This window comes from Gambusia affinis, linkage group LG10 (genome assembly GCF_019740435.1).
Source record: "Gambusia affinis linkage group LG10, SWU_Gaff_1.0, whole genome shotgun sequence".
Lineage (NCBI taxonomy): Eukaryota > Metazoa > Chordata > Actinopteri > Cyprinodontiformes > Poeciliidae > Gambusia > Gambusia affinis.
This window is the reverse complement of record NC_057877.1, coordinates 8,941,897-8,963,932: the sequence shown is the minus strand read 5'-3', so window position 1 is coordinate 8,963,932 and position 22,036 is coordinate 8,941,897. Positions and strand designations below refer to the sequence as shown.

At 37.0% G+C, this 22,036-nt stretch overlaps 1 protein-coding gene across 1 annotated transcript in view; it reads right to left on the bottom strand.

The window, feature by feature from the left end:
- LOC122838423 (dynein axonemal heavy chain 8-like) overlaps nucleotides 1-21,721 on the bottom strand; it is a 39,438-nt gene extending 17,717 nt beyond the window's left edge. The window contains exons 1-49 of the mRNA XM_044129066.1: nucleotides 21,581-21,721; nucleotides 20,701-20,816; nucleotides 20,471-20,605; nucleotides 19,662-19,746; nucleotides 19,328-19,479; nucleotides 18,788-18,974; nucleotides 18,438-18,601; nucleotides 17,422-17,595; nucleotides 17,112-17,225; nucleotides 16,116-16,223; nucleotides 15,921-16,022; nucleotides 15,679-15,825; nucleotides 14,506-14,703; nucleotides 12,977-13,053; nucleotides 12,787-12,886; nucleotides 12,584-12,703; nucleotides 12,377-12,512; nucleotides 12,110-12,297; nucleotides 11,942-12,022; nucleotides 11,348-11,464; nucleotides 10,974-11,093; nucleotides 10,712-10,846; nucleotides 10,511-10,617; nucleotides 10,341-10,419; nucleotides 10,116-10,239; nucleotides 9,227-9,387; nucleotides 8,893-9,019; nucleotides 7,986-8,221; nucleotides 7,606-7,710; nucleotides 7,400-7,513; nucleotides 7,239-7,301; nucleotides 6,534-6,634; nucleotides 6,261-6,398; nucleotides 5,927-6,167; nucleotides 5,634-5,833; nucleotides 4,718-4,871; nucleotides 4,463-4,626; nucleotides 4,267-4,369; nucleotides 3,708-3,812; nucleotides 3,196-3,357; nucleotides 2,390-2,614; nucleotides 2,126-2,298; nucleotides 1,851-2,029; nucleotides 1,589-1,776; nucleotides 1,433-1,519; nucleotides 1,242-1,349; nucleotides 1,023-1,157; nucleotides 750-911; nucleotides 398-644 (exon numbers count right to left, since the gene is read on the bottom strand). Coding sequence (XP_043985001.1) covers nucleotides 398-644; nucleotides 750-911; nucleotides 1,023-1,157; nucleotides 1,242-1,349; nucleotides 1,433-1,519; nucleotides 1,589-1,776; nucleotides 1,851-2,029; nucleotides 2,126-2,298; nucleotides 2,390-2,614; nucleotides 3,196-3,357; nucleotides 3,708-3,812; nucleotides 4,267-4,369; nucleotides 4,463-4,626; nucleotides 4,718-4,871; nucleotides 5,634-5,833; nucleotides 5,927-6,167; nucleotides 6,261-6,398; nucleotides 6,534-6,634; nucleotides 7,239-7,301; nucleotides 7,400-7,513; nucleotides 7,606-7,710; nucleotides 7,986-8,221; nucleotides 8,893-9,019; nucleotides 9,227-9,387; nucleotides 10,116-10,239; nucleotides 10,341-10,419; nucleotides 10,511-10,617; nucleotides 10,712-10,846; nucleotides 10,974-11,093; nucleotides 11,348-11,464; nucleotides 11,942-12,022; nucleotides 12,110-12,297; nucleotides 12,377-12,512; nucleotides 12,584-12,703; nucleotides 12,787-12,886; nucleotides 12,977-13,053; nucleotides 14,506-14,703; nucleotides 15,679-15,825; nucleotides 15,921-16,022; nucleotides 16,116-16,223; nucleotides 17,112-17,225; nucleotides 17,422-17,595; nucleotides 18,438-18,601; nucleotides 18,788-18,974; nucleotides 19,328-19,479; nucleotides 19,662-19,746; nucleotides 20,471-20,605; nucleotides 20,701-20,742 — 6,670 coding nt within the window. The 5' untranslated portion in view covers nucleotides 20,743-20,816; nucleotides 21,581-21,721. The remainder of the gene's footprint in view (nucleotides 1-397; nucleotides 645-749; nucleotides 912-1,022; nucleotides 1,158-1,241; nucleotides 1,350-1,432; nucleotides 1,520-1,588; nucleotides 1,777-1,850; nucleotides 2,030-2,125; nucleotides 2,299-2,389; nucleotides 2,615-3,195; nucleotides 3,358-3,707; nucleotides 3,813-4,266; nucleotides 4,370-4,462; nucleotides 4,627-4,717; nucleotides 4,872-5,633; nucleotides 5,834-5,926; nucleotides 6,168-6,260; nucleotides 6,399-6,533; nucleotides 6,635-7,238; nucleotides 7,302-7,399; nucleotides 7,514-7,605; nucleotides 7,711-7,985; nucleotides 8,222-8,892; nucleotides 9,020-9,226; nucleotides 9,388-10,115; nucleotides 10,240-10,340; nucleotides 10,420-10,510; nucleotides 10,618-10,711; nucleotides 10,847-10,973; nucleotides 11,094-11,347; nucleotides 11,465-11,941; nucleotides 12,023-12,109; nucleotides 12,298-12,376; nucleotides 12,513-12,583; nucleotides 12,704-12,786; nucleotides 12,887-12,976; nucleotides 13,054-14,505; nucleotides 14,704-15,678; nucleotides 15,826-15,920; nucleotides 16,023-16,115; nucleotides 16,224-17,111; nucleotides 17,226-17,421; nucleotides 17,596-18,437; nucleotides 18,602-18,787; nucleotides 18,975-19,327; nucleotides 19,480-19,661; nucleotides 19,747-20,470; nucleotides 20,606-20,700; nucleotides 20,817-21,580) is intronic.
- Between the last annotated feature and the right edge of the window lie 315 nt (nucleotides 21,722-22,036).

The following is a 22,036-nucleotide window of genomic DNA, read 5'->3' as shown; positions in this document are numbered from 1 at the left end:
TTAAATAGTAACTCCTTTACCATTTAAAGGAGTTGATTTTCGCTAGTTGTTCCAGACCTTAAAGCTTATCTGGAACATGAAGTTTGATAACTGCTGAACTATACTATCAAAACACTCTGAACTGATGAACATTTGTTCACCTTGTCACGCTGAATTCTTGGAGAGGTTGACATGTCAACTAAGATTTATTTGATCAGCGAAAAGATTGATTTCTTTATGTTTAGGCATAACACCCATGATTAGTTACGCCGGCATGTGTGGCAAGAGACAAAACAGTGTCTCATTTCTAAAAAAAAATACTGACTTTTAAATGATCCATCTTTTTTTTTTTTTCTTTACAGAGAATCATTTATAACACGAGATTTTATATTACATGAGAAATATTTGCGCTACAAACCCTTTTTGGCTTTGAGCGATCTCCTCCATAGCGTTGAAAAGATTCCATCTGTCCAGTCATTGGTGGCTGCATCCAGGCGGCCAAACATCTGGGGGGCAGTGATTGCCTTGGGGTTCATGCGCATCTCTTTGTGGGGGACTCCACATTCGGTCATTGCCCTCTGGAGCATGTTGATGGACGCGGTCTTCCCAGCTCCACTTGGGCCTAAAGTCATCAGTCCATGGCGCACCTGTGCCGTCTCATACAGCTAACATGAACATTTGAAGCAAAAATTTTAGGATGAAATGCATAACAATAATTTAAAAAAAAGTTGTTCATATAACAAGAGTTAAATTATCTGCGCATGTGATACCTGGACAAGCTTAAGATTCCAAGGTGGGTGGTTGACAAGACCTGCTAGCTCCACTTGATGGGCAACAGCAGCTTGGAGTTCTACATATGTACTTGAATCCAGTTGGATGCCAGGGAACAGGTCGTTGATAAGACTAAGAAAGAGGGGCTCATCCTCATCCACCTAAAACAAAGACATATTTATGTGTACAAGACTGAATCTAAGCATGTGCATTCACAATACAACGAAATTCAATGAAACACGCCTCTTTGACTTAAACTCTTGGACCCATACCAGTTTGGAGAGATTCATGTCACGCAGTACCCTCATCACAATGCTGGACTCTGTGTCATCAGGACGAGCTCTTTTACTAGCCCCAAGTGTTCTTAACACAGACAAGATATTCCTTAGTCCAAAGTCATAATGGACCTGACAAGGAAGACAGATTGAGTCCCAAAAACACCAGTTATCATGGAAAGAAGTGCAATTGTGGACAACGTGTAAAGTTCCCACCTGTTTCGTAAGCTGTTCCTCACACAGCTTGTAAAGGACAAAGAATTTTTGAGCTAAAATAACATTGTCATTGAACCCACAGCTGGCTAGTTTTACTCTCATGATGATCTGTTAAAAGAAAACAGCGAGGAGACGTTAAACAAAATGTAAACAGGAGGAGGATTATTTCAGTCAAAACACTCCTTACCCACCTGCCTGTCTGGCACCATCATGGACACAGTCCTGAACTGCACTTTGAGGTTTTCAGGAAGTTCCTGACGACCTGCATATCCAGGGTTCTAAACAAAGAGGTTTCTTTAAAAAAATGGCATAGTAAAGACTTCCTCTTTTCTTAAGATCATTCTTACCATAGTGATAAACAACCCAAACTCTGGATTCAGATCCACACAGTCTCCATCAGTAAAAATGAAGCTGGTTTTGTGTTTCTTACGTGCCGTCAAAACAATAGAGATCTGCTGAGCGGCAACAGAAAGGACCGGCAGGTCAATTCTGTTGAACTCATCGAAGCAGCCCCAGGAACCTGACTGTGCAAGGCCTAAAACCAGGAAATCGGCAAAGATTCAATTTTCACAGCATTGCTTGATTAATTCTTTAAATGTTTCAAGATACCTTTATATATTCTGCCAAGCCCCCTGAAGTCCATCTGATCTGAGCAGTTGAAAACCACAACGTATTTGCCCAGGCAGCGACCCATGTCTTTTGTAGTTTCGGTTTTACCAGTGCCGGCTGGACCAGCAGGGGCTCCCCCCATGCTCATGCCTAAAGCCTGGGCCAATGTGATGTAACACCTAGGCAGAGAGATGACAGGCAGCTTTTAGATACAGTAAAGATGGAAAAACTCTTTTAAAAAGTAACCAGACCACATCAAGTTCCCCTTTTCTTGCCTGTCAGTCAAAGGGGTGATGACCAGACGATCTGTACAGCCGAGAAACTCATTCTGATAAATAAAGTCAACGTTGGTAATTGACACAACGACTTTGTCTATGTCCTCCTTGAAGTAAAATCTGCTCTGCTTGAGCCATTCGAAATCGTTGATACATCGTATACGCTTTTTTACCTGGACACGGTGAAGAAGATACAGCTGGACGTGACTCAAAACAAGAAAAACTAAAAGTCTGAAGATAAGAAGAATCGTTCAAAGACCTTACCAAGTCATTAAAAATGTCACTTTGGTGTACATGAATTGTGACCAAAGTCTCATACTTGACCCTATCAAATTTGCTGAGGTTACGTGTGGTTTGTTTAATTAGCACAGAGAGCAGTTCGAGAAATTTGTTCTTCATAAAGGTCATGATCTCCTTGTCAACTTCTGCAGTTAGTAGGGCTTCTTCTGAATCTCTTGTCCAAATCATCTGGATTCCAAGAAGGCCAACCTAGAAGCCAGAGCCAAAGAGTCCACAAAAAACATATACATACTTAACAAAACCAAAATTAGAAAACCATAATCCACAATTCCCAGTTTTGGATGTCCCTGATGAAGTAAACAGTGAAAGGATATTAATGCTGGGACAAGAAAAACTGGTTAAGTTTGATCTAATTAGGCTTTGTGTAAAAAAGGTGTGGACATTTCATTGTACAGCATGGCTATTTAGTTCAGCATTGTAGTTCTTTACTACTTAAGTGAAAATGCAACAAAAGCTTACAAAATACTGTTTTCACATGACCTGAAATCTAACGTCAAAAGCATACAGCGGCAGTTCTTGAATAAATTGTGTCCTGTATAAGCCCCCTCTTCATTTGCCCCCCACACATCCAAATACAAACCTCTTCCTATAAAGCCTACTCTGACTTAAAAGCAAAAGAAAATATTGGTCTCGTGATGCCACCCTGTGGTGTGCCACCCTTCACAGAAAGCCATATCGTCCACATCAAAAACCCATCACTGGCAACTTGATATTTCTATTAAATCACTATAATCGTCATTTCTCAGAAGCAGCCTTTGTTGTCTTCTGACCTGTGCTTGGAAGTTGTCAAGAAAAGTAAGCAGATCAAACTCCTCGTCATTTATCTCCCAGTCAGAGGATCTGATGACAGAGTGCAACGAGGTCTGCTGTTCCTGCAGCAGCGCGCCAAGCCATAGTTCCACTGCGCCCTGAGCCATGACAGCATTGTCCAGCTAAAATCATGAAAAAAATTATTTTGGATGCAATTATAATGTACTATATGATCAGAGATAAAAAAGCTTTAAGTCAACTACAGAAGTTTCTTTTTGTTTTATATTTTTTCTGACAGCAGAAAACTACTACATTTTGAAAACACTTCAAAGCCAAAATCCTTTTTACATAAATTCCACAGTGATTCAGCGAACATAAATTCTTTTATTTTTATTTTTTTTTCACATAAACTGTATTTAAGATCAAAAGCAGTCAACAAAACAGACACAAATCTGGATCTCAGTCATCCCGAATTGGCAAAACGATCAAACAAATCACTGAAACCCAATCGATAAATATTGGGTTGACTTACTGGTAATTTTTCCCCCTCCTGAGAGATAACAGTCAAAATCTTATCATACTCTGACGCATCAAATTCAACTTCATTGACGTTGTCAAAAACTCCAAGAAGGTGTGCCTGAAAAATGTTTTTAGAGAAGAATGTTTTTTCCAATAAAAACAATTATGAAAGAACAATTATTAACATTTGCACAGACACATTATAGTATAATCACATTAGGATTCCTTTGCATTTCTCCAACTCAAGAATAGTAAAGGTTTTCTAATAAATAAATAAATAAATAAATAAATAAATAAATAAATAAATATAAGATAATTACTACCTTACAAATGTTAATTAAGATACCAGCATATTTTCCCTAATAACCTAAAATAGTTTGTCAGTTATTGTGATTTTGAATGAAATTAGTTTGTTTACAGCGTACAACAAAATAATGTTTCCCTACAAGAATGTAAAAAAAACCAAAAACCCATGACATATAAAATGAGAACAATAAAATATTCTTCGACAAGGAGTGATTATTGAAAACACTTAGAAAATCCTTTCTTTATATCGGCATGTCTGTTCTTACCTGTATTGTGTGAGAATCACTGGCTTGTCCAAGAATTTCCAAAAGAGACGGGTCAGACACAAAGAAGAACCGTGGGAACAGGAGCCTCTTTTTCTCCAGGTAACTGTTCAGCACCAGATTACGTTGGTATAGTTAAACTCAGTTTTTTATTTTTTTGGCGGCTGATATTGGGGCAAGCTATTTGTAAAATACCTACCCAGCAAGAGATTTCTGACAGAGCTCTAGCTGTTTCTGAAGGTCTGGCAGGAGCTTTCCCAGAGTCGGATCCCCCACGCAGCACTCCACCACGTTTGGATAAGTCTGAGCTCGCTTCATGACCTGAAGCCATGCCTTATCAATATCTTGGAATCGTTTTGCCTCCTGTGATTGAAGAAAAAAAGTTAACTTTACAAAGGGAAGGATTGCAGGTATTATATTTTCAGGTTATGAAGGGAGAAAATATGTACAACACCTGTGGCAGGTCTTTTGCGATGTCACCCCCTACAAACACAGCTTCCAAATAGATCCACAGGTTTTGCACAATCATCCATAGTTCAATAATTTCTGAAGATGTTGAAAGCTTTGAGACCCAGTCCTGGATCTCTCCTTTGTAGTAGGCGCTATACCTGTAAAATGAGACGTCACAGATCTTGTTTCAAAATTAGTTTTTTAAATCAGGGAGGCCTTTTCGTTTTTGTATAGAGCCAGGATTAACTGTGATGCTGAACACTGGATCAATTAATTTATAATTTCAAACATTTGAAGGCTTAATGCTTCTGGGGTATTCATTGCCTTCATAGAGTTTCCACTTTCAGCTGATGTTTAATCTTGGTAAGCACTCAGAAGTGTTTTCAAAAGTAGCGTTAGCATATTAAATTGTTCTGGTTAAAGATTTGGTTGAGGTTTAGTTTTAAAATGATATTACTCTTAAGAAACATTATAAATTCAAACCAGACAAATAGTATATACTCTAAATTATGTTTAAGTATTAATGTACGTGATTATCAAACTAGACATGAATCCAAAGGTCCATACAAATTCTTTGAACACGTCGGCCTTACGTAGATATAAGAATAAATTTTGAACATTGTTAACAAGATATTTACAAAAAAAACTATACTGAATGAATCTTCTTACTCCTATATTTTCCTATATTGATGGTGCATGTTTTTCCGAATGCTTGTTTCTTAATGTATTGAAGTGAATGTCCTTTTGTAAAATGCTTTTTGAAATAGCATTCATTTTGTTTTGATCCATGGTTTCCCTTTTGTATTTGCATCTATTCTTGTAGTTGTTTCTACTTTCGAATTTGTGCAGTTTATGTGTGTTATGTGTTTTTAATTGTTTGTATTGAATGTGTGGACCCTACCAAGAGTAGATTCTCTTACCTATTGCTCAGCAGTGAACCGAGCACCATCAGACTGTCCTCCAGGATGGTGAGAATCTCTGTCGTCTCTGTTCCTCTCAGCATTAGCTCGCCTCTATTCTTGAAATTCATCAGGCATAGGTTCTGTACAGCCCACAGCTCTTTCACTTGTATCAGCTTGGCTTCAATATCCTTTTCCTTTACAGCTGATATGCAGATATCCTGAGAAAGCACCAACACGTAGGCGATAAACAGATGAACAAATGCAACCCTTTATTCTACGAGCAAAGAAAAAGTAGGTTTATGCAAACAGACCTCAATATCATCCTTGTAGGTCAAAAGAGGGGCCTCCATGATGTTCTGCAGGGTAAAAGACTCGGACTCTATTTCAAACTGGTGTCCGGTCAACGATGCGATCCGATCCCAGTGTCTGCGGTTCATAGATTTGTTGGCCATCATTTCAAGCAGAGGACATGACTCATTGAAATCATCAATGGTTTTCTTTAGGTCATCGAAGGCCTGCCATTCCTTCAAGGCTTTGGGGAGCTTCCGACACCTACGGGTATAGATAATGCAGAGAATACTGTCTGAATTCACCAAGAAAGTGAAAGAAAATAAAACAAAACAGCTATGATAGTAAACACTTCACCTATTTTGGAAGTCCAAAAGCTCTGCGTTGATCTTCTCAATATCCAAACATGTCCACAGAATTTTGTAGTACCCATCAATCTTGCTCATCACTGCGTCATACAGGCCGTACAGTTTTTGAAGCAGATCAAGCTCTTTCCTATGTGAAACATTTAAATACATCCGTCATCTTGTTGCTTCGAAAGGCTGAATACTCTCTAAAATATGCATTTTCGATACTGAATCTATTTCTTTGAAATGCATTTATGGGTAACGGAAAGAAAGCTTCACCAACTTTTTGAGAAGCAGGCTTTCATATTGTGTAACTGGCAACCCAAGGAGCTGCTCCGCAGAAGTGTAGGTGGTGAAATTTTTCCATAGTTCTTCAAATCTTGCCTGAACAAACACAAAAATGTTTAAAAGAGGTTATTTAAAAGAAAAGCTATCATTAGATTTAACATCGAGCAGGATACTGAATGGTCAGAAGGAATAAAAACCTTATAAATTAATTTCAGTTCTTGTAATTCACCTTATTCCTGAGAGTGCTGTCTAATTTGCGGTCTAATTTGACAGAGGCACTGGCAGCAGAGTAATTTGTTTTAGTCTCTAGGCATTCTAATAACTAAATATTTTCTCATTTTGTCTGATAAAGTAATCAGACAAAATCAGAAAAAGCTTGACCTGCAGCTTAAGCTGGTGCATATTAAAGATGGACTGTTACTGCAATCAGTGAATTATCATTCATTGGTTACCCACTTGTTGTCTTTTTCAAAAGAGCATTTGCTAATGTAAAAAATCCAGATCGAAGGAATTTACACAATATATCACATGATCTAGGAATAAGATGGATGCTTCAATAGTTTTCTTTTTGGCGTGTAATATATATATTTTTTAAGAAATGGGAACAGAAATGTTCAGAACTCTAAATGGGATGAAAAAAAAAAAAAAAGTTAAGTGAATCCTAAACCAATGCAAGTTTTCATTTAAATGACAGTGTCACCTGAAATCCTTGGAGCCGCTGGCTGGCCACTTGTGGAGCAATTCCTTGCACCAAAGGACCGTCCTGAAATGAGAGACCAAGTAGTGATATCATACTGTAAGACTATGTTTTTTAATTGAAAGATATTTTGAAAAGCGTTTAAATATATGCAGGTTACTTACACAATCAAATTCTACCATGTAAGTGTCGACATCTTGCTTGAAAACAGTCACACATCCCAGAAGGTCTTGTTTGAAGTCGGGTTGCATAATGATAAGCACTTCCTGGACTGACCTCTAAGAAATGAAAGATTTTTTTTTAAAGTCCAGGACAGAATGCATTATAACATCTTAACAAAAATGAATTATTGTTCGTTGGGAGTACGAACGGCTTTCGTCTGAAGTTCTGAGAAGAAAGTGCCCAGGACGTACACCCCCTCAACTTCTTTTTTGGTCATCACTGCTTCGCTTTTCATCAAAATTTCGTAAGCTTCCTGTAAAATGTTTTTTTTTTTGTAGGAATGACATAGAAAATGGTAAAAAAATTATTATGCATTGTTTTATTGCTTAAATAGATGTATGTGTGAATATACTGTATATATATGAAGCACTATTTTAGAGGAAACAAGCAAGCTTTCCAGCTATATAAGCTTTATTCTTAGAACATTGTTATAAGGAAAAACAGCAACAAAATGCACCAAATGCAATTTTACCAGCTTTTTCTGCTACGTTTAAATAACAATATAAAAGTAAATTGTGTAGGTCATACCTTGATGTTAATCAGTGTCATATCAATATGTATTTCTTCCTCACGAAGCTTTGACAGGGTAGCCATTGCCTGACGCGCACCTTCCAGATCCGCCACAGGTTTTGACAGCTGTGCACCATATCGGTTTATCGCTATGGCGACGTCAATCTTTTTCTTCTTGTACTTCTCCTTCAGGTATTTACAAATCAGTGCTTTCCAGGCTTTGGTCTCGGCTGTCAAGGTCTTCTTAAGAGTGCCTGCATTCACAATAGCACATTCCTCATGCAGAACCTGAACATAATTTACCATGGAGTTGTTTGATGAAAGTTCTTTATTAAGTTTTAGAACTTAACAAAAACCCGAACAATTTAATTGTTAGTTCTGGATTAGGAGAAAATATCACATCATCTAATCCAGAACTAAGCAGCACATTTTAGTTCTGGATTAGATGGTATCACTGGTTACGCTCAGTGTTAACAGTCAGAGTGTTTTTCTTTTACAAAAAGGGAACATTTTGATAGAGCTGTTTGGAGAATTTACTTTTTAATTTGTTGTGTAGACATATAAAAGACCATCAAGTGTCCCTAGTTAATGTCGTCATCCTCTGGTTGTCTTCAAATTTCCAGATTATAGATTCATGGAATATTTACATATTCAAACTAATCGACTGAAATTCATTTTATATGTGGATTTCTTAATATAATCTTGTATTATTACAATAAATATAAAAATATTCTGAAGCAAACTTTTTACATAATGTGTTGGAATCCCACTGGACACTACTGCACCTTATTAATACTTATCAAATTAACTTTCCCTGTGTGTTAGATGTAGTCTAATACAATGTGAAGTAGAAATAAGAAATCAAATATGCAATAAAATTAAATACCAAGGACATTATCGAGTTGCTATCTAAAACAAACCATACCTGTTGACAGCTCAATGCACTCAATATGAAGGAGAGGTGGGATAGCTGCAATTTCTTGCTCCACTGACTCATAGTGCTGGATTTCAGACTTTATCTGGACCAAAGATGGTTTCTTATCCATAAATTCCTTTAGAAACACATTTAATTATAAGAAAAAAAAGTTATTCTGGTTAAAATTCAACTTGTTATATTTTCAAAGCATTTTTTTTCTGTTAACTATAGATTCTGGCTTAGTTAGTCAATATTCTTGAATGTAGCCCTCATACATGGATTTCATTTTGTGAAAGAAATGTCATTAAATAGATCCTTTCGGATGATATTCTCAATTACAAACCTTGACTTTCAGGTTCTTGTCCACGTCCCATAGCATCTGGAATTGACTGAACTTCTTCAGAGCCTCAGTTGTTAATGACTTTTGGCTAGTGATGGCAGTTTTTAGAACAGCAACAATCTTTCTAATGTCCTTATGCTCAACAACCAAAGGAAAGAAATTTTCTTTTGTGGCAGCATGGCCAGACGAATGAAAAGCAGAAAAGCAACAAGCAACACCATTAATCAAATGTAAAAGTAAAGTAAAGAAAATACATAAATAAATGTCATATGTTGTTGTGAACATATATATCCACAATGAAGTGTAGTCTGTGGCATAATCCCTAAATTTTCAATATGAATACTATTTCAACAAAACTTAATAGCACATACGTGCTATTAATCTGAAAATTGTGGATCTATATTCTGTTAAATATTCACACAAATCTAGTTTTTTTTTTAAGACACAGAAAAGGATGGATAAATTAACTGGAAACACTTAAATTTTTAAATGTGAACATTTTCAGGAGCTGATTACTGCTCATCGCCATGTGATGTATTTTCTTGGGTTTGTCATCTACATTCTGCTAGTGTGAGCTTTGAAAGAAAAATCTGCATGTAAATTGTCTATTTCATTTTTAGACGTCAAATAATTATTCAAGTAGATTTTAAAATTTTGCACCTACTGTATATGAAAAAAATAACAAAATTTGGAACTGGGTATGCTTGTGATAAGTTATATATAACGGGCATTTGTCGTAAAGTTAACAACTCAATGCAATGCAACGCATGTTTGTTCAGGAATAGTGGTTACTTCAAAGTGAGTGACTCAACTGATGTTCATTAGTCACTGGGTTGTTATTTATTCCTACCCATTTATTTTAGACCTAATTAACACATTGACTATTAATTACCTTTTGCATCAGAGTATTCCCAGCTAAACTCCCTATCCCATGTTATTCCTTTGCTGATTTCCACCACAGCATCAGTGAGTTGATTTATACCGTTTTGGATCTCATCTATGCCCGGAGTCATTACCTAATAAACACATATATTAGATACAAAAGAAATATTTTGCCACTAATGTGTTTAGTTTAACTGCAATGGTAAATCAAACTTGTCAGTAAGAAGGAACTTACCACTTTGGGGGAGAGAAGTTTGGCTTCAGCTTTGATCATCACATCCACCCTTGGTCCAGACTTCCACTTCTGGAAAGTACTAAATTGAATATCCATTAATGTTTGTCTATAAGTGATTCATCCAAAGTTTTCTGATACAGGTAGGTTGTTTCAAAAACAGACATACTTACCTTGTGCCACAAATTCTCTTTTTAAGGATATCCAGGGATCCCCTAATTGTCTTGAGTAGGATTTCAAACACTTTTGTACTCAAGAGTTCGTAAAGCTTCTTGAACTCCTGGGGGAAAAAAAGAGCAATTCCACAAAAACTGCGTGAAATACTGTGTACAGCAGAATGGAACAAATGTTTTTTAGTAGGTAAGCAAACGCACTCTTTGGAAGTTGACTGATGTGTCGTGGCCTTTGTTTTCATCAGTGCCCCTCAATATAATTCCAAGCTCTTTGATTCCACACTTAACCTGAGTAAATCTAGTATTCAATTTGTCTGCCCACTCCAGACAAAAGTTCTGAAAAAGGTCAAAAGAAAATACGCAAACAATAAAAGAGCCGGAACATTAAGGATTTAAAAACCACATAAGGAGCAAAGCTAAAACTGAAGGACAACATTCCAGTTTTTACTCATTACGGTCATGCCTTGTTAAGAGCAATGAGATCCTGCAGGGGCAACGAGTAATCATCTGGAAGGTCAATCACCGGAGTCTCTGAGATTTCCTTCAGGACAGCGTCAATGTGCGCCTTACAAATATGTTGCGCCTGAAAAAAAGAAGAGGCAAGTTAATGAGCTTTGGAAAAGAGCATCATCATTATTATGTCAAGTGCAACATAGTCAATCATTTCTACATGCAACACAACTTTAAATATTAAGACATTTTGGTGGTCAAAGGATAACTCCCTTAGCTTTAATTCAAGTCTTTATATAAAATATATATATATATATATTTTTGTATTGCTGAAAACTCTGTATCTAAAACTGCCAGACAGGAAGCTTTTTATATCCAGAAACATACCTTATTTACAACATGTTTGAGCTCATTCAAAGCAGTCTCAACATCATCAATAAACTTGTCCAGGAGGAAGGATGGCCACGTCACCAGCAGTGAGCCAAAGCGAAGGGCAACTTCAACCTATTAAATTAGCACCGATATACAAGCATTAAAAAAAATTATAACCACAAAACTCCATTTCCTGATTGAATTAAAAGGAAATTGCTTGTAACTTCCTTTTACAAGCAAGGACGTTAGTAAACAAGGAAGGAAGGACCCATGGAAAAAAGAAGGTCACAAGGAAGGAAAGAAGGAATGACAGAGGGAGGAGCAGAAGAAACACATGAAATACCCAAAAAAAGAAGGATTATAGGAAGGACATGTCAAAGTAGGGAATGAAGGACAAGTGTAATCATCTGAAGAAGGCGGACAGAAAGAAGGATACAATAGACAATTAAATACAGAAGTCTGGACATACAAGTATTATTCCAAACTCTTATTTTCTAGACTGGTCTAGCCCTAGGTAATAATTAAAATTAAGTTCCATACTTAATACTAATTATTCCCACACGTAACACTTCCAGACAGCGTAGTGTACTGAATTTACAAAATACTTACATTTTTAACTTTTGAAGCAAGCAAGCTGCTTAAGTCATCAGGAATGCTGTCACAGGTGGATTCATACTCTTCCAAAATGGTCTAAAAAAGGGGCAGAAGTGACTTTGCATGAGGTTATTACAATCCTTGTTTCACGACTGTAGTGAAATAACTAAAAATGTACTTTACCTTAAGCCTTAGGTGACTGTCCTGTAACTTCCTTTCCATATTGAGAAGATCTAATGCCTGCTTTGGAACCTCTAGACCCATGCTTAACAAACACTTTGTTTCCCAAATGACCTCGGTTATCTTTGGATCAAAGTTAACCAAAAACCTTTTGGTCTTGGGGTGACGCACCAGCAGAGTATGATTTAGGACTGTCGCCAAGAGCAGAAAAAGTGCCTAAGTGTCCTATGACAAATAATGCCAGCATTTCGCAAGAAACTAGGGACTTACTGTAATCTAGTTTGGAAACTTCATCCTTCCACGTCTGGTATTGGAGACATTCAAACTCCACCAGTAAGGCTGCAGTTTGATTGTACAGTCTGAGCACTTTTTTCCCATCGGCACTTGACAGAACATCTGAGTTTTCCTTTAGAGGAAGAAAGAGCCATCAATAACTAGGAAACGCACAACTCTTACCTTTTATGATTATTGACCCACTTTTATGAATAGAATGGGTTCGTAAATCCTTTTGAAAAGGTGCCTGGCCCAACCAATTCTGCCAGCCACTGGAGGTATGTTTCTAGCAATCGGAGGATCCTTCTGCTCCTTGTCAAAGAGCTACAAACAAAGAGGTCGAAATTGTTTCATTCTTAAATTACAGTATGTATTTATGTGTGGTTAAGTTCTATCAAACTATAAACCTTTGTGATATTATCCACTTCTGTGATATAGCACTGGAGAACATTATGCAAAATATGGAAAATTTGTGTGTCCAGACAAGAAAGCCTCAGCTTCTGAAATCTATGAAAAAGGAAAGTTAATGGAATTATATTACAATAAAAGAAAATGACAGTAAAATGTTCACAATGCACTGTGATGAATTTTACTAACCGCTGTAAAAGTGCCAGAGCTTGCTGCGATGAGTAGATCTTTGAGAAGCATGAATTCATGAATACCTGGAGTTTGTTCTGTGTACATGAACAGGAAGACATTTAAATTTCAATGTAGTTTCAGCCTAAAGCTGTGAAACTGATAACACTCATCTGCTTAGAGACTGTACATCACCAGTCATCCTTCTTTCTTTTAACGACACTGTACGGTTTAAAAAAATATGGCTACGTAAAGTAGTTAACCTTAGACATGCGTATGTATCTGTTAATAAGTGGTTCATGCTTTTAAATCCTTCCTCTTCACATGTAAATCATTCACTTATGGTCTATATCAGTGGTCCCCAACCACCGGGCCGCGGACCGGTACTGGTCCGTGGACCAATTGGTGCCGGGCCGCGCAAGAAATAATTAAATATGTCCGTTCTACGTATTGAATCTGGAGGAGCTTTTATTTTGAAAATCCTAAACCGGATGCTGTCGGTTACGTCTTGCGTTCCAACATGCAGCAGAATGAGAAAGAAACAACAGCATCGGTCTTGATCCTTACGGCGCGCACTCCCCTAGTCCCCTCGCGTTCACAGAAAATTTGCGAATATCAGATACTTATGAAAATATTAATGCTACCATAATATGAATGTAGTAAACATAGGTTCAATGATACTGACAAACCAATGGCCAGGACATCATTGTCAACACACAATATTTGTGTCTAAAATAAGCTTTGCTGTCATTTTAACATTATTTGGAGCTTACGGCTTTGCTGTGTCCCTCCTTTCAGTACAGAGAAGGAACTGACCCTCAATCAGACAAAGTCTTTCAGAAAATCCCTGGTACAATCCAGTTTGATAGAGATTGCTGAAGCAGTGGTCTGTTTTAAGTGCTCCCTAAACAGACTTTTTCTACTGAGTACATTCCCGAGAAAAATAAAATTTAACCAGACACTTCGAAGAGGCTCTGATAAGGGGAAGCAATGTAAGGAATCATGCGCGTTAATACACGCTAGAACCAAACATTTTGACTTGTCTACTTGCAACTTAACTGAACTTCAACTACAAAATTGCTGTGGGGAAAAAATGCTGGATTACCAAACTTGTTTACTTGTTTAGCAGTGGGTGTCATACAAAAGAAAAACATTAAAGTGAATAGAGAAAAATGAACACAACTAAATATTAAAAAGTGGATTTTGCATGATACGTCCCCTTTAACTTAATTATTGACCATTTTCAACACTTGGCTCAACCAAAACCATTTTGCAAGTTTCCGCTGTTTTTTTTCTTCACAATTTATTTTGGGTGGTGAACTCCAATTCTTTGAGATTGGAAGGCCTAAGTACTATCACCCTAATTGCTAGGTCACTCCATACATTCTTTATCAAATTTATGTTGGTAATCACTCTGGGTCACTCTGAAACAGGCTCCTTCGACCACAAAAATGTATTTGAAACTTATGAGTTAAAAGATGATCTGAATCCCAAATCTTTCAGTGAAATTAATAATTTGTACAATGTTCATAATGTAGGAACAGACATACCTCAACGAGGCTGATTTCATTCATAAACTTGACAAAATCCCCGTCAAATTCAGTCATCTTTGGAGACAATATGTCATACTGCTTTCTTTTCAAATTCAAGGACACATTCTGGAATTGTCTGGCAAGAACCTCGATGCCTTCAATCTTTGACTTTCCAAGAGATTCAAATGTCTTGAACACTGAGATTATTTGTTCGATCTACAAAAGATAATAAATGTGTTAATTCTTGGAGTAGTATTGTAGAAGTGACTTGTTGAGGAGCACTTGTTTTAAACTACCCTATTTGTACGGTGGCTGACAGGTGCAAACACACAGCAGATGACAAAATGAGTCTTGTGTAGAGTTTTGTGTCTAGTCTACTCTGCCTCTGGAATAAATCAACAGAAAACTGCCAAACTGCCAAAACAGAGTTCCTTTATAACCAATACTAAAAACTCACCTGTTTAGGATTGCTTTTGACCCATAATTTTTGGAACATCGGCAAACGTGATGTGTGTGTTGATGATTTTGATGATGGCACTCGACAAAATGTAATGTTTGTTGTTGGTTTCTCAATTGAAAACAAATGTTTTTAATGACATTTTTGTGTTTTTATGTTGTACATCACTTTGAACTGCCTTGTTGCTAAAACGCGCTACGCAAATAAACTTGATTGATTGATTGAAAATAGAAGACCCTCAAGGGGAGATGACCAACAAATCATATTGGGCCTGAATCTAAGCAAAGACAGGGTGTGAGGAATTAATGTCCAGAAGAAAAGTGGAAGGAGGAAGAAAGCAGTGTCTTATACTTCATCTCTTTTTAAAACACAGTCTCCTCCAATAGCATTTTTACATTGGTAATAATTACCTACTCCAGACTCCCCCCAGTGGTCTGGAGCATTCCTGCTTTGCAGAGCAAGTTTGCGGCTCTTCGTATTTGCATTTTTGCAGCATTTTTCCTTTTGCTCCTATTTCATGTGACTGCAGCATTTTATTTGTGATTCCGCCATTTTGCTACTGCATTTGGGTTTTTTGAAGTTTGATTCATTCATCTGTGTGCAGCTCATTTTGCCCTTAGTGAGCATTTATATCTGTTTGCAGCTCGTTGCACCATTTGCACCATGTTTACACCTGTCAGCTGCCATATACTTTTGGCTATCTCCATAATGTCAACCTAAAAGGCAGCAATGACCTTTTTAAGTCTTTTACAGAAGTTCTCAAACATGCCAAAAATGTGCCGCTCCGAAAGCACAAAGCCCTTTTCCTTCTGGTCTGATTTCGCCGTCAGTTTTTTTTCCTGGAAGAAGGACCGATACTCCTCAAACAATGTTGTGCAGTCCTACGCAGAACAGAATAGGCAACAGGTAATGATTGCCGAAGTCAAGCCAAAGCAATTCAAACACATACAATAAGAAGTATTAGCATCACAGTCACCTGCATTTTCCTCGTGAGCTGCTCGGGATCCTGATCCCATATTAAACTCTTGCCATGGTCAGTAATATGTGCTCTGCACGCTGTAACCAGTTGATTTGTGACCTGGAAAAGTATACGTTACCAATGTTTATATAACTGAATGGTTAACTTTTAGAAAACAACTGAAATCTTAAATAATAATAATAACACACTTACTTTAATTAAGAGTGATGGCATCTTTTCATTTATGTTGCGGAACAGTGGTACTCTGTGAACTATTTCAATGGCGTTGACGAGACTATGCACACTTTTTATCAGGGAATCCTGGAATTATGAACAACTTATAATACAGAAGTGTTACGTGCAGACAAAGGGTTGTAAGACAACAATTTATGAAAGGGTTGAACTTCCTTCTAACATGTAGTGCAACTATGTGGCAGAGAAATGCACATTATGAATTGCATGTCAAACAAAAACTTATCTTGGTGCATTTTAACAAATAGAGATCAACAAAGTACAATCTTAAATTATGGAATTCTTGCACACAAAATGAAAAGTTTTTAATCCTTTTACTGAGTTTAATTAACAACAATATGTAAGTGTTTATAAATATATATGATCTGGCCAAAAAAAATTGGGTATTTAAAGGGGCGGTACTATGTATGTTCCAGGCACATAGTGCCATTTTATAGCAAAGTCAAGTAGTTATGTTTCCTTTAAGTGTTTTAAAAATGCAATTTAACACATTGAAATGGGGCTTCTGTCTTTTTAAGAAGCTCCTATTCTGACACTCCGTTTTAGGAGGTCATCACAACAACGTTTCTCGTTTAAGTGGTTTATGGCCATTTTTCAGAGAGTTGCACTAAGTAGTTCCTATGATGAGCTCAGCAGATACGCAGTTGTCCCAGGTGTTTGCTAATTGCTGCTGCTGCTAGCCTGAAAAAGTGAGGAGACATGGGACGGGAGGTGGAAGCTTGGCTAAAGACTGCAGCCCCAAGGAAGAGCTTTGTGGAAATAGTCAATACATGGTGAGATTGTAGGATCTCTCAAGCATGCATGAAAAAAATCAAAGCAACATGTTGTAACATAATAAACTAAAACAACAACAACAAAAAAGTCAATTTTAGGTTATATTCTCCCTTTAAAAATATTTTCATTCAATGTTTTATAACAGGAGCTCTAGCTCTTTATTAAATTGCTTAAAATACATACCGGGTCATTGTTATATAGAGCTTGCAAGACTTTCTCCAGTGTGGACAGGAATTTTAAATAGTCTTTTGATTCATTTACACGATCTGTTATCCTCTTATCCAGATCCCGCCACACCTACACAAGAGCATGGATTGAGTTAATAGGGTATGTTAAGTTATTTATATCAGTTATTTTAGGAACAAGCTAAAACATCTTCCTGACAGAAATACGGCTTTCTCAGAATCTAGTTAGTTAGAACATAACCTCAAAACACTAAAAATTTTACACAGTGCAAAAATGTTTTATAGTCTATACTTAACCTTATTATTACCTTTATCATTTTGGAACGGCGTATATGCAGTACCATTACCACTGCATTACACTCTTCACTTTTCATGTGATTGACGATGGAGCTGAACTTTGAGTGCTTCTTCTTCCAGTATTCTAGCTCGCTCAGAGGTCCCTCAGCATCTATTTTCCTCAACTGATCATCCTCAGTCAGGACCTGATCATGATGAAAACAAAAGACATCCCAGTAATTCAGCATTGTCTGTCGCCTTCAGCAGAATTTGATCTGGGCCCCATCTTCCTGCAAAGAAATTCACTTCACCACCACCGACAGCGTTTCAGAAGGGATCTGATGGAATTTGGGGCCCAAGTTTAATTTGCTATGCTTAAATCTCAAAATATGTTATATAAATACATCTATATTTGGCCATTAGAATATTTTTGGGGGGCTGGTTTCAATGTTATCTTCAGACAAAGATTTTCAGTGACAATTGTTTTTTAAATATCAGGTACAACACAGAGTATTAATCTACTTATAAGCTTTTTTTTGTTGCTTTTATTGTAATTTCAGAGTACATAAAACTGCAAACTTTTACCTAAAAGCAGATTTAAATGTTGTTCCTGAAAATACACCGAAGCATTTTACTAAAGCAACAACATATCAACCAGATAACGTGGAAAATTCAATGTCTTTCTTTTACTGAGGTGAGACCTTTTTTATTTTTTAGATCAATTGTGATTTACAAATCCCTTTTCTATGAAAATCTGAATACGTTGTAGTTTCAATAAAATGACTTAATTTTTGAACAGGTAAAAAGAATTGACAGAAAATGTATTTTGCATCTCTTTGTAGTAAAAAATATTTAAGGGCTGTTAGTAATTTTAACTTGTCAATTTTGCCATGTTTGGTTAGCAGTTTAGATAACACTAGTGTTCTAGGCTAAAGCTTTGTCTTTTTGTGGCTTATAACATCTTTCATCCTGTTTGAACCACTTCTAGTACTAATCAAAGGCAGTTCTGTGAAATCTAGATCACAGATAAATGTATGTGAGTACAAACTTGTTCAATTTCCTTGCACCAGCGCCTCAGAATCTCTTCCAGTCGCTGCACTTCCTCAAAGTCAGAAGCTGCGGCTTTCATCTCTTCAAGACACGACAGTTTGGAAAAGTTGACACCTGACGGTTTGCTCAAATGAACAACGCTGGTGTTTCTTATCTGAAGGTCTGGTAAAACAGACAAAGTAAAAATAAATATATATATATATATATATATATATATATATATATATATATATATATATATACATTCTACTAAAACATTGTTTGAGTTTTGTAGTTTCTCAACATTCATGTATTTTTAGTCAACTTGAAAGAATACGCAGCGAAAATTAGAAAAAAGAAAAATCCTACCATCAAGCGTGCCCAGAAAATGTTTAAAGTTATCCAAGAAGTTCTTTTTTGCTTTTTCCCCGTGTTTCGACTTGTCCAAAGCACCCCAGCTGTCCTGTGTCTCAAGAATTGGTAGCAGAAATCCATAGGCATTCTTTAGTCCTTTTAAGAGGCCCTCAGTGGCATCAATCACAGAGAACAAAATTTGCTATGAGACAATCAGAAAAAAAAAACTATGAGAAGGAATGGAAGAAGCATAAAAAACACAGGTAATATTATTTACTTTGATAACAATGGTGAATGACTCAAATACTTTTGGGAACATGTATGTTTTAGCATTGTATTATCTTTCTCTCTTTTACAGCTTGAAACATTTATCCTCAATGTGACGTAAAATAAGATAATTTATTTCGAGTTTAACCGTGAGTGAGCACTTTAACTATCTACCTACTTTGCATGAGTGAACCTTAAAAACTAGAATATTTTTGCACATACACACAAATAAATAAATAACTAAATAAAACAAATAAAGTCAAAGAGAAAAACTACATCAAATTTCACCTCATGTATTTTTTCAGGAGTCACAGGCTGGCTCACGTCTGTTCGAGCAAAATAGCAGCAGATGCCGGTCAGACAGGTCTTGCTTAAATCGGCTAAAAACAGTCTGCGTCCTTTTTCTAGTGCGGCAATTCCCTGAAGTGTGCGCCCACATTCTGAAACCAAAGGCAAAATGGCCTAAGTGGGTGACATAAGCAACAACTATTGTTTTAGAAAACTGAAATCAGTTAATTATAGCCCTAAAATTTGCTTAAGCTTTGTAAGATGAAAAACATGAACAGGAGATGGACTCAGGTCTGACACTGCAGACTTCCAGGCTTTCTGCATGTAATCCTACCTACTCCTGGGGGCTCAGTCTCCTGGTAGACAAAGGAGATTGTTTTACAACCTTCAGCAGCGAAGAAACGATCAAAAGCAGCCAGCTGTGCCGTAAAAAAATAAACAAGCAAGCAAAACATGGTAAGAACATGTCCACAACACACAAAAGGTAGAGATGCAGCTATCAAATACCAATCCAACCAAAATCAAAATTTTTGAATTTAAAGACAACATCGAATCAAACCCAAAAAAGTGGAAGGAAAAAAAATGCACGCAATGCCATACTGTATCACATATAATGCGTTCATGATGTTTGACACAGCAGTTTGACATAGTCGGGCATCTGCCTGCGCTCAATAACTAAGAAGATCATTATCGCTTCACGGTACTTCAAGGTCTCGTTATGAAGAGACTGTAAAGTACATACAAATCTATGCATCACAACACAAAATGTATGGGGAAAAGCAAAAACACAGCAAAAAAGTTCAGCTGCACTCAAAGATACACTTTAAACCAAGAACTTTACAGCCTCAATAATGATATTTTCAAAGTTGCCAAAGGACAATAGTGAAACTGCTGTCCGGACCGACCCAAGGCATGAGCGAACTAAGCTCAGTTCGGCCCCCAAACCATCAGGTGTCTCCCGTAAATGCTTGAACTTTAACCGGACTTCTACATTGGGTTATCGTTCCAGATTTTCATTAGATTAGAAACTCATACCAGCCCATAATCACAAACCAGCGGCAGCTACTCCATACAAAGATTCCCTCCCTTTCATTGGCCGATTTGATTGTTGTTCTGAAGGCAAAGCCATAAAGGAAGACTTACGGATGGAGAATCTAGAACAAATTCCTCTACTGCCGATGGGGTCAAAGATAGCTCAAATGCCATTGTTTCGAACATGTATTTGTGTGAAGAGGTGAACAGCTTTCTCCGCTCCTCTCTGTCCTTCCTATAGTTGGTCTGAACAAGGCAAGAAGTGCAATTAGCAAACTGTTAAGAAGTAAGTTAAATCTCCTGTCTGAAATCAAAAGGCCAAGGGAAAAAAATAGACTTACTTCATTTCCAAGCTTGCTTGCTTTTGAGTTTTGTGCATCCATTATGAAAATGTTAGGAGGCAGGTATAAGGGCCTCCTTTCTGTTTAAAATCTCAGCTTTCCTTCTCCCCCTATGACTATTAAACCAGAGTACACAGTTATATGGTGTTCTATGTTTTCTATTTCTTTACAAAAAATTGCCTCAAAATATGAAGTTAAAGCAGAAAGGAAAATGGGCCTTCTGTGTATCCGAAATGTTCTCTTAACAATTAGTTAAGAAATGTTGAATTATGTATTTTTGCAACACATGTGACCTGCCCAAGTTATACCCTCCCACCCACTGACTGCAGGAGATTCACACCAGACCCAAACACATCCTTCTTCCCCAATGTCCTGAGAGGAGACCACCAGGCATAGACAGTGGTTGGTATCAACTCCAGCAATAAAAAATAAAAAGCTCACTTAAAACGCTTGATAATTTTTATGCACCTGAACTTATTAAACTTTTTCATAAAACACAATATAATTTGAGGAAACATTGACATCACTTGCAAGATGGTCTCAAACTGGACTTTACGGTATGGGCAACTGGACGTTGATAATGTGAACCGATCAGGGTGAGGATGTGCAATCACCAATAAAACCGTCACTCTATTAATTGGTTATAAAATTTCCGCTTAATGCCCTGCAGAACCACTCTTGAACTTCCACCCTGCACACTCTGTCAAACAAAATAATTTTTATTTATTTTTTTTAACAAATTAAGTTGGGTTTTTTTTCCCCCCCTCATTTCTAACAGGTCCGTTATGTTACCTCAACCGTTAGCCTCGGCACAGTTGTTCGCTCTCAGTACGATATAACTACTTATAATAAAAAAAAATGACTTTCCCGCTGGTCTTACCGAAACGGGACCTTCTCTTGAAACTGGAGCTTCTCTTGAAGGCATTTGTTTCGTCAATTCCGATGTTTTCTTTAAAACAAATCTTTTGTGTATCCTGGTGAAGTTTTCCACCGCAACCAGCTGTTGCTGTGACGGTTACTGGTTTCAAACGGTTCTTAAATCTTTTGACTGTCACAAGTCCAGCTGTTGGTAAAAAATTGGAAAAGAAACCTTTATACGCAATCTGGTATTTGATTTAAATATTTCCCCCGGTCTCATCATGGAAAAAAAAGAAAGAAAGATTTCCAGAACAAGGTGGATCTGTTTCCATTTTAACATATCTTTGCATACATGTTAAAAATGTGCAAATATATTTGTGGGTGTTTGCAAGTTAAACTAGATCTGAAGTGATAAATACGTCCGAAAAAACCCCTGTAAAATAATGTTGACATGATGACTAAAGAGAAATTTAAATGT